Raw genomic sequence first — 11,920 nt, forward strand, 5'->3', positions numbered from 1 at the left:
AGTTTATCAATTACTGTTTTGTTTTGTAACGAACTATTTTAGTTATGAATGAAAATCTCTAAAAAAAAAAGACACTATTTTTCTCTTTTTTTTTCTCACAAGAAATTAGAAGTGAAAACAAATTAAAAAGAAATGAGAGTCTTGTCTCACCCCAAAAACAAAAAAGAAAAAAGACAGAATAATATATGGAACTCTTGTATTTATTATGTTTGTCAATTTGGTCCCCATATGCCAACTAAATTCTATTTCAAATCTCTTTTTACTTGACATTAGATATGACATATTCAACCAATGTGCATGAGATACACTTATTTTAGAAGCGTGAGGTCCTTCTAAAAGAGTAAGATGGTCATATTTGACCATTATAACACTCATTTTCTTCTCCAATTATTTTAACATCACTGTTGCTCAAAATTTGAGCTTCCTCTTACTTTTTATTCGATATTTTTCGTCATTTTTTTCTGGTTTCTTAATTACTTTTGTTCTTCAAACTCGTGCAAATTTTGTCAATCTTTGACTTGTTCCAAAAAAAAAATAATCTTTACCTTGACTGCTCATTTTTGAAGTGTCTTAATTGTTGAAGTCATTTTTTTACCGTGCCACCAAAGTAACAAGGATATTTTGATATAATGAGTTTGAATATTGTTTCTTTTACGCAAATCAATACACAATACAATAAAAATTCTTAATTTTTAAAGTAAAAATATTCCTCTATGTTCTCCCATAAAAACCTAGAATATAATGGCTAAATGAGTCTATATAAATTGCATTGTGTCAATCTTTTATAAAGAAACCACAACTGGCCTAGTTGGTTAGATATGGTAAATTTTGATATATTCTAGACATGAATTGATTATATTCATGTTTTGCTTCAGTCGATTGTAGAACTTGAATAGTAAAAATATAATTTCCAGATGAGTCAGTTTTAGTGTGGAAAAGTAATTTAGTGGTGTCTAAGGGTCATTTCATTTCATCCCTTAAGACAGAAATTTAATTTCAAGGAGGTGTATTTATCACTTAGTCAGAGTTAAAGACTCTAGTGTTGAGGTCTATCCCTTCAATCAGTTCCAATCATGAATGAGTTTCCATAAGTCTTTCTTGATGATCTTAGTCCCCCCTTCCAAATATGAAAATAGACTTTAGAATAAACGTTCTTCTTGATACTCGACTTATTTCATTCTTGTATATAAAATGGTTCCAGACAAGTTAAAAAAGTTTAAAAAAGCAGTTAAGAGATATTTTTATAAGGGTTTCATTAGACCAAGTGTCTCACCTTGGGGTGCTCCAGTCTTTTTCCTGTTAAAAATGGTTCCATTAGAATGTGAATAATTGTCACCAGTTGAACAAAGTCACCATAAATGATAAGTATCGCATTCTGAGAACTCTTGACTTGTTCAACCAGCTTCAGAGTGTCACTTGTTTTTAAAATAGACCTCAAATTTAGCTATCATCCGTTGGAAGTTAGAGTATGTGATATCCCTAAGACTGCTTTTAGGACCTGTTATGGTCACTTCAAATTTCTTGTCATGTCCTTCGATTTCACTAATGCTACTACAACATCTATAGATTTAACAGATAGAGTATTTAAACCATACTTACACATATTTCTTATTGTGTTTATCAATAACATCTTAATCTACTCCAGATGTGAGGAGAATCATGCTAGTCACCTCAAAATAGTTCTTCAGACTCTTAAAGATAAGGAGTTACTCGCCAAGTTTTTCAAGTGTAAATTTTGGTTAAAGTTCGTGGCATTCCTAGGCGACATAATGTCCAGCGAAGGTATTCACGTTGACTCTCAGAAAATAGAAGCAGTAAAAAATTGGCCAGACCCACAAACTCAACTAATATTAGAATTTTTTGGGGTTTGACTGACTATTATAAAAAGTTCGTAGAATAATTTTCATCTATTGCTGCTTCTTTGACTAAGTTAACCTAGAAAAATGTTAAAATTTAGAGGTATGAGGCTTGAAATAAAAGCTATCACGAATTGAAAACTCTAACGCTAACTTTTTTTAAAAAAAAAATTTGTCATATCTTTTTGATATATTTATTTTTGTCATCAAACTTTAGGCGCATATTTTCTCTTGAACTGTTAAGTGTCATGTCAAAACGTTTATGACGTCTATGTGACGCCTACATGAATATATTTTTATCGCAATTAAAATTTACTTCTTAATTAATTATTCTACACACACATTATTATATTCAATTCGTTTAACTTATTAAACCTAAACTCTTAATATCATTTTTCATCTCACTTTATTGGCTTCATACATGATTGGAACAAGAACAAGTGCTTCTCGATTTATTCTAACTTTCATTTTCATATGACTTTTTGCAGAATAAGATAATTTCGCTGCACATTTCTCTCTAGCATTCACTATGACGATTCTATAAGGGCATGACATTGACTCCTATAAGTAATCTCTTTCAAGGCCTGAAATTAAAATTTGCGCAAACTTCTCCACCTTTTCTGCATATGTTGAGTTTGTTGCCTCCATTACAACCACATTACACAAAAGCAAAGACACTAGAAGTTGATGCTGCTTTTGAACAACAGACAAAAATACTAGCTTAATTAAATAAATATGCAAAAAAAATTATTTTTCTAGTGAATACCCACATAAAAGATTCAAGATTTCTGGTAACATTACAATTGCTGGACAAAAAACATATTCTACTTATTTATTTCTTTTTTGGGTTTAAATGGTGAGTTTAATATTGAGTGGGTAGGAAAATTAAATTGAGACCAAATTTTAATTGGAATGAAATTATATCTACGTAGGTGGCACATCAATGCCGCCAGAGGTGTATCCAGGATTTCGGCTAGATGGGTGCATGATTACGAAAAAATGTATCTTAAATATAAATTTGATCGATTTGACTTTTTGATTCTTAATATGCACCATTAAATTTTAAAACTTATAGGTCCAAATTATATAATACTACTAGTTTTAAATTTTAATATACACATTTGATTTAATTATATAAAAAATTTACAGTGCTAAATTTTTTAGGAATTTGCAATGTAACACACTTGAAAATTTTGAAAAATTAAAGGGGGGAAAAAAGCAAAATTAATTGAAACATCAAAAGTGTAACTGAATACCACTTGAAGAGGTGTTACTCAAAAAGACAACATAGATATAAAATTTAAATTTCTATCCTCACTTAGATAGGTGCACCCAATCATCATCGTCGTATTATTAAATGATACTTTAAACATGGGTTCACACATCTATATTTAAATAATTTTTTTAAAATATGACACTACTATATATGATCTAGAGAGGGGAGCATGGGTTCATGTGAACCCACGGCACCCCCTCTAGATACGCCTCTGAATGCCGCATAGTATAATAAGAGTGGTGACATGAGGCTAAAGCCTCATTTGTTTGCACTTAATGAAAGTCTGAATCTTAATCTTTCAGATTCAGCCCATTAAGTCCATTTGTTTTTTTTAAAAAAAAAACTTCTTAATGGGTCTTAATGAGTTTGAATGAATCAGATTCATAACAGAATCTTAATACCATTCAGACTCTATTAAAATAATAAGCGTTCTTTCATAAAAAAAATATATCTTCTTCCTTGCTTCTCTTCTAAGCAAGTTTCAAGTTTCTTCCTCTCCTTTTTCAACCAAATATCATTTTTTTTCTTTTGAATAAGTAAGTTTTCATAATCTTTCACAAGTATTTATCTGATATTTTTAACATATACAATATTCTTGGGTGCATTGATATTTATGAAGAACTCTTCGTTTTACAATTTATTTGTTGTCAAAAATTCTTTGGAAGAAGTTATCATTGTTTCTTGAGAAAAAAATGTATGAGAAAATAAATAAATCGTTTTTTTCTAGGGTGGGTTATAATTTTATTCTTGAAACGGAAAAGGGTCAAAATTACCCTCGAACTATTCGAAATAGCTCATATATACCCTTTAGTTATGTTTGAGATCAAAATTACCCATGACACTACGTTTTGGACCACAAATACCCTTAAAATGTTATCTTTGCGATATGTGCTGACATGATAGTCCACCTAGACAGTCCAACATGACAAAATCCCTTCCTCTCAATTATATTGTTCTTCCTTGTTCATCTCTATCACAAAATTTGTGTTAATTTTTTTAATCAAAAATAGTTCTTTCATTGTTCTTGTTTGAGTTATTGTTCGGACTTTGAAATTCCAATTTCGAAGTGTGCTGAAGTTCGTTTGAGATAGTAGTTGTGTGTTGAATGATTGAGTTCATTGTTTGGGTTTTGATGTCATCGAATCTGAGGCTCAAAATTTAATTCTCAAGGTTGAAAGATGTTGAAAAACTCTTAAAGTCATTCTTTTTGTGAAACTCGAAAATAGCTACTAATTTGAAAGCTTGTTAGTGAGAAATTTCTAACTTTTGTTGGATTTTTGAAATGCAAAAATTTGAAGAGATTTAATTTAATGTTACTAAAAATTGCTTGGATATTGCAATTGAAGCTGGAAATTGACATTTAACAACTGATTTCTTAGTTTGAAGATTGATATTTGAAGATTTGAGTTGAAATTTCAAAAAAATATATAAAAGAGTTCTAAAAAGCTTGAAAATCTAAAAATCGATTTTGTAAATCTATGACCCCAAAATTCAAACAATGAACTCGATCCTTCAACACGCAATTACAACTTCAAACAAACTTCAGCACACTTTGAAATTAGAGTTCCAAAGTCCGAACAACAACTCAAAAGAGAACAATGGAAGAATTATATTTGATTTTCTTTTTGTGATAGGGATAAACAAGGAAGAACAACATTATTGAGAGGAGGGTATTTTTGCCATGTTGGACTGCCATGTCAGTTCTGATTGCAAAGATAACGTTTTAAGGGTATTTATGGTCCAAAACATAGACATCAAGGGTAATTTTGATCCCAAACATAATTAAATGATATATATAAGCTATTTCAAATAGTTTAAGGGTAATTTTGACCCTTTTCCATTTTTGAAATAAATTTTGGAAGAAATTATCTTGGGTTTGGATTATAACTTTTATTGATATAGTGCTTCATTCCTATTTATTTATTTTTAAATAGAAAATTATGCACATTCAGATATTAAAAACAAATAATCTTAATGATTCAGTGTTTCCTAGAAACTGCATCTTAATATTCAGATGTGCATTCGACATCTAATCTTAATGTACATCTTAATATTCAAATTCAAACGTATTAAATAAGGATTTAACAATTTAAGAATAAATATGTGTCTAAAGTTAGATGATAAAAAAAAATATTAAAAAAAAATGATAAAAGATAAATATAACTTTTTTTTTATGAGAATATAAGGACAAATATGATAATTTTTCCTATTGAAACTTTTGAAAAGAAGAAAATAATATAATACTAGTGTTTAGTTAAAGAGCAGAAGAGCTCACAAAATTGAAATGGATCTCTGAAAAGCCATCAATCTTGTCCTTTGCACAACTCCAAAGGATCACCTACCTATTGGCCTTGCCAACTTCTCCATTGGAAAACCCCCAATATATAAACCCTTCTCCATCTTTCTCCTTTCAGAGTTTTTCTCCCTACACACAAATTGATAGAATCATTTGATCTGATCATGGCTCATTCAACTATCTCTCAGGTAACTACTACACTAATACTTCAAAAAGATTCCATTTTTATCTACCTTTGTTGACTTCAAATTCTGGATCCCTCCTGTGTTACTTGTTAGCTCATGGGTATATATATGAATGCAGGTGTCAGTTGCTGTTCCTCTCCAAACGGATTCTTCTTTCCGAAGATCTACGTTTAAGGTTTCTTGAATATCTTTAGTCATTGCTAGTATTACTTTCTATTTCCTAACACATCAACTCACTCAGGAAAAAAAAGGGATTTGATTTGTTTTTTTCTCAACAAAAAGAGGAAAAAATGTCGTGTTATATTTTTTACCAGTCACTGTCATAGCTTGTGTTATTTGAGTTTGATATGTCCCAAAACTGTTCAGATACTTGATGGACAATTGTATGATGTTGGACTTAAGGTATCTGAATGTGTAGCTGAGCTCAATGACATGTTGAGTGGTCCAATTGGTGATTGTGACAGTCAATGTGCCTTCCCCCTTTTTTCCCTTTTCTGTGATGCAAAATGCAATTGATCTTGATTAAAATTGGTTTTCTGCTATGTGCTAAATTTTGAAAGATTTAATAAAATGATAATTTGAAACAACTTGTGTGTCTTGTACATTCAGGCTTGCTCAATCATCTCTTAACCAATGTTGCTATGTCTTCATGCTTGTCTAGATCACAAGACACAACTTGTGTGCTTTGGTTCTCTCTTCCCAAAGATCTAAATTAATCACAACTGATATGCTTCATTTTGATCCCCATGCTCCTAGAATGCTAACCTTTTCTATCCTGTAATGGGTAATTGAGAATTTCATTACTAATTCCTTTGGTATCTGAGCCTTGCTTTCTTACTCATTCCTCTTGAATCGAAGTCTGATAGTATGAAGAAGGCTTAACACATAGTTTGCTCTCCCACAATTTGTAATGAAATCCCTTTGACACACCTCTAATTCTTGGAAAAAGCTTTACCCACTAAACCTTTCCTAAATTATGTTCAATGCACACCATTTTAGCTACATGGCACTTGCAAGTTCTACACACAAAAGAAGCGAGTAAATGCAAATTTCTTTTGTCAGAAGCTTTACATGGACGCTACGTGTCCGACTTTTAAAAATAATCATTTATTTTGAGTCCTTTTCATTTTCTAAAATTGTTTTACACTTGTTATGTGTAAAAGTTAAATTTCTCTGCCTCACTCACTGCCTGAACAACCATTTCTACTCTCCCAAATGACCTTCTTCTTGAATATCTCTCACAGGTAACTCATTCTTCACTTCCTTCTTTACCTTTGTTTTGCTGTCGTTGGCCCCAACTTCTTAATTCCTCAACATTTCTCCCTCATCCTCATTGCACACAAGTTGAGCATCTTGACTTGGTGAAAAGATGCGTCAAAACCGGACAAGAGTATTTTTTTTAAAATACCGCTATTGATCCCAAATTTATCTCAATGGTGTAAAAAATCAGAGTGCTTTTTGTCAATGTAAATGCTTGATCTAATTAATGAGAAACTAGACCTACTAAAAAGATGAGCGAGGGACTAATCCAAACACTTTGCTAGAAAAGACTGAATATGACTTGTTTGAATTCTGCAAAGCTTGGGAAGAGAAATGAAGCTGGAAAAGGTGTCCAAGACAAGGGTTTCTTTTTCCAAGGAAAAAGTACGCTAGGAAGGTTGTGGGTGCGAAAACCTACATTGGCCAGCGGTTGTGCAAGTGCTGCAGCAGTAGAGGAGTATGATCCGACGAGAAACACATGGCACATGAAAAACATGCTCTATGTGCATCTGTCATGGGGTGAAATTGGTGTGAAAACTTCATTTGTGTCTGTTAATGGCGTTAACAAGAACCAGCCATGGGTTTTACTAATGGGTTTGTAGATTTAGAAAGGTTGTTGTATTTTGGGTTTTGCTTCTTGGGAATTGAAGGTGGATGGAAGAGGAGATGAAAAAGTTGTTGAAGAGAGACTGAAAGTTACAGTAATATTTTCCCCTTGGATTCTTGCATTGAAGGACTCTAACTTTTAGTATTTTCTTGAGTTATGACATGTGTCATGGCAACAATTGGTGCTTGACATACACTTGTGGGGGGAAATATGATCAAACACTGAAGAGGTGTGTAAAAGCTATGGTTGGGAAAAGGATTGGTGCGTAAAGCTTTTCCAGGTGTGTGTCAAAGGGATTTTGTACAAACGCGAGTGGGGGGTGGGAGGATATGTATTTAAACAAATGAAGAATATTATGATCCGCGTTTCGGCATCCATTAGTGATTTCCAAGGGAGTAACCTGATTGCTACATATTCACTCAATTCTTTTATGAATATCAGCTTGTGTATATCCTTATTCCTGAAAAATGCAGATGTCATGTGTTCCATAACTTTTGGCCCATCTCTAAGCTGTTAAGTCAAGAATCACTAGAGAAAATATCCTAAAGTTTCTGTCTTTATAAGTAACTCATACATTGTTTGTCTGCTTTGTGGTCTTGAATCATTTAGATGTTCCAAGTAAGCACATTTGTTTTTCATTTCTTGGTCCTTTTGTTGCTAACATGTGTATTGGTATATGTATCAGCATGAAAACATCCTTTACCGGTGGCATACTGTTTTTAGGTTCTCCTTGCTTAATTCTAGTGCATAAATCTTTGTTCTAAAATCATGTTTTCCATTTTCATCAGTAAAATAATTATTTGACGGACAATGCAATATGCGCCAAGGTGAGTCATAGAAGTACATGGGCAGCAAGAATTACAATAAAAGGAACAAAACTAGAGAGATGAACTAAACAGTAAAATGAATAAAGAACAAAATTCACGTGAGTCGAAGGACATTAGGAACTCTGATAATGTACTTAATGAGGAAAGAAAAATAAAGTAGGATGTCATAGACTGATAGCTACTTACATCGGTTGATATGTGCACACTTAGTTGAATATGTGTTTCCTGATCTATGCAATCACATGTTTTGTCTGTTTCATGACTGTTTGATAGTGATTTGACTAGACTAAAGAATACTATATATTAGTTAATGTTTTCTTATCCCCAATTGATATGCATTTCATTGTTACAGGCTACAAGCTTAACATTCAGTGATAAATCATGCATCTCTATGCCATCTATCGATCTAAAAGCGACTCGATCCAGAAGCCAATACATTGTTTGCATGTCAGTGCAACATGCTAGCAAAGCCAAGGTTTCAGTTTCACCTTTATCACTTGAAGATGCAAAAGAACCTCCCTTGAATATCTACAAGCCCAAGGAACCATACACAGCGACAATTGTCTCTGTTGAAAGAATTGTAGGCCCAAAAGCTCCCGGGGAGACTTGTCATATTGTCATTGATCATGATGGCAACCTTCCTTACTGGGAAGGACAAAGTTATGGTGTCGTTCCTCCTGTAAGTTCTGGCTCCATTTTCCCTATTATTTTTATTGCATTGAAAAGCTTTCTTGTTTTGTCCTGAATATATAGGACCAGTTATATAACATTTTGAATTAAATCTGTGTCCTATTTGCTTTAAACACATCTCCATTTGGTGTACTCAGTTTGAAGGACAACCATGTTCATTGTTGTTACTAATAGGACATTTACCATGAATATTCACTTGTTACTTTTACTACTTTGCGCTTTTGACATCCCAATAGACGGAAGGGCCCCCAAAATGTACATCCAATCTTAGCCCTGGCATGCTTGTATGTTAGATTCTGTGTTTCAGATGTTTTGGTCACTGATACTATTGGTGTCTGACTATATTTGACCTGAACCTTTTGTAGTTTGGGCCCCCCCTTTTGCGATGCAAAAGTTATAAAAAAGTGATATCATGATGCTTTATCCTTCTTTTTTATACCAAGCCTCAGTATGAGCTTCGTATAATTTTAACACCCACCATTCTTTCAGAGTCTCACTTTTAACTTCTTTCAGGGTGAAAACCCCAAGAAACCAGGGAGTCCCCACAATGTTCGTCTATATTCAATTGCATCCACCAGATATGGGGACTCTTTTGATGGGAAAACGGCCAGCTTGTGTGTCAGACGAGCTGTCTACTATGATCCTGAGACAGGAAAAGAAGACCCATCCAAAAATGGTGTTTGCAGTAACTTCCTATGCAATGCGAAGCCTGGTGACAAAGTGAAGATCACAGGTGAATCCCAAATAGTCCTTTTACAGATGTTATTCAAAGAAGACTTTGCATGCCAACACTACTCGTCTTCCATACATTGCATTCTCAATTTGTCGTCTCTGAACACATCATTTGCATTTTGGCTTAATGAGTAGGTTTTTCCAACATTTCAATAAAGGGACAAAGAAATGATCTTTGAGGCAGCATACTGTTAAAAGTGGTCTTGTCAGCAGGAAATTATATTGTCCAGTTGACCATATAGGCTGTACAGCATAACAGATTGAAGATATTTGCCTTTTCCTTGTGTGCTTCAAATTGCCGGCTGATATGCATACTTTTTCTCCTAAGAGTGCATCAGTGCTTTGTCCGTCACTATCTCTAGAATCTTTTACCTTGACTATCTGATCATATGATGAATCCTTAAATGCCTATTTTGTACAACTAATTAATGATTTCCTTAATATTAGCCTTCCGTTAGTCTGTTGTATGCCCCTTCTAGATTTGGATTTGGCGTTACTAACCCCCCTTTTAGTTACAAACTTCCCAGTAAAGAACTTCTATACTCCATGGTCTTCCGTCTTCCTACACTGTCACCTTTTTCCTCTAAATTCCAACTACGCGTTTCTAATTTCTAAATAAGATACCCTGCTGAGCATTAAGTGTGGTGATGCTTTGCAATTAAACAGGATATTTCATGTGGCTCTTAGATTCTTATAATTTGTTGGTGGGTTGCATATTTATTGGTGAAACACTCCGAGATTCAATTTTCTTCTTCATTGATCGCCCTTTGGATGTTTTCACAGGTCCTTCTGGTAAGATAATGCTTCTACCTGAAAATAATCCTAATGCCACACACATCATGATTGGAACTGGAACTGGTGTGGCGCCCTTCAGAGGCTACCTTCGTCGTATGTTCATGGAGTCGGTTCCAATGAAGTTTAATGGCCTTGCTTGGCTTTTCCTTGGGGTTGCAAACACTGACAGCCTTCTATACGACGATGAGTTCACCAAGTATCTCAATGACTACCCAGGCAATTTCAGATATGACCGTGCTCTTAGCCGAGAACAAAAGAACAATAAAGGGGGGAAGATGTATGTTCAGGATAAAATTGAGGAATACAGCGATGAGATCTTCAAACTTCTGGATGAAGGGGCCCACATCTATTTCTGCGGGTTGAAGGGTATGATGCCTGGCATCCAGGATACCCTGAAGAGAGTTGCTGAAGAGAGAGGTGAGAGCTGGGAGCAGAAGCTTTCACAACTCAAAAAGAACAAGCAATGGCATGTTGAAGTCTACTAAATAGGAAATGTTAATTGTTGCATTTGTTTGTGATTGTTGATTGTTGTCAACTGAACTTAGCAAGCAGTTTAGATGACACATTGTATTGCTAGTTGACATACAAATTGTTCATGTTGCATGGGAAATGAAATAATAACTGTTGCTGCTTGAGGCAGTTTACCTTGCATCGTCTGTATTGGGTTTTGATGGCGTTTTCGTCGGGAGAACTGCTCTATTGCACTTTGAAATTGGTATGAGTTGCATGTTTTCTTCCAATGTTGGTGTTAATAGTTGAAATGTTACTGGCTTATGTTATCCTCAGAAATGTGGATATGCATTTGGAAAAAGTTGAAATGTGAAGTTTTGAGGTACCCGATTCTAGTTAACTTCGGACATATTAGATCATTACTTCACTCTTTAGAGCTTGTTTGGCCAAGACTAGGGTGTGTTCACGGTTTGGATAAAAATTGATCCAAACTGAAAAATCAAAATCAAATTGATTTTATTTGGATTTGATTTTAAATTTTTAAAAACCGATAGTATTTGGTTTGGTTATGATTTTGTTCGAAAAAATGGAAGAAATAACCAAATCGAACCGATAAATTATATCCATATATTTTATTATTATACATACATAATATATTGTTTTTATAAACAATTTTAATTTTCATCAAAATTTATGTATAATTTACTTATGAAAACAAAAGTGTCTAAGGTGAGAACATTTATTTTACAGGTTTCATGTATATGAGTGTCTCAATTCTCTGTGTGATTGATTGTCTCTTCCTTCTAGACCAAAATAGTGAATTTTGAAGCTTTATTTATTGTAATTCAAAGTTCTGTAAAGTCAGTCATTCTAACTATTTTTCGTTTTGAATTAATTATTTTTTTTATTTTTGTGTATGGTTAATAACCGAATAACCAAACTGAAA

General features: G+C 33.5%; 1 protein-coding gene across 1 annotated transcript; it reads left to right on the forward strand.

The window, feature by feature from the left end:
* The first annotated feature begins 5,367 nt into the window (after nucleotides 1–5,367).
* On the forward strand, nucleotides 5,368–11,173 carry LOC125847962 (ferredoxin--NADP reductase, root-type isozyme, chloroplastic). The gene is made up of 5 exons (XM_049527728.1): nucleotides 5,368–5,616; nucleotides 5,732–5,788; nucleotides 8,660–8,986; nucleotides 9,511–9,730; nucleotides 10,513–11,173. Exons 1-5 carry the CDS (start codon nucleotides 5,593–5,595, stop codon nucleotides 11,007–11,009), a joined length of 1,125 nt encoding a protein of 374 aa, XP_049383685.1. The 5' UTR covers nucleotides 5,368–5,592; the 3' UTR covers nucleotides 11,010–11,173.
* The last annotated feature ends 747 nt before the right edge of the window (nucleotides 11,174–11,920 follow it).

The sequence above is a fragment of the Solanum stenotomum genome, chromosome 12, assembly GCF_019186545.1.
Source record: "Solanum stenotomum isolate F172 chromosome 12, ASM1918654v1, whole genome shotgun sequence".
NCBI lineage: Eukaryota > Viridiplantae > Streptophyta > Magnoliopsida > Solanales > Solanaceae > Solanum > Solanum stenotomum.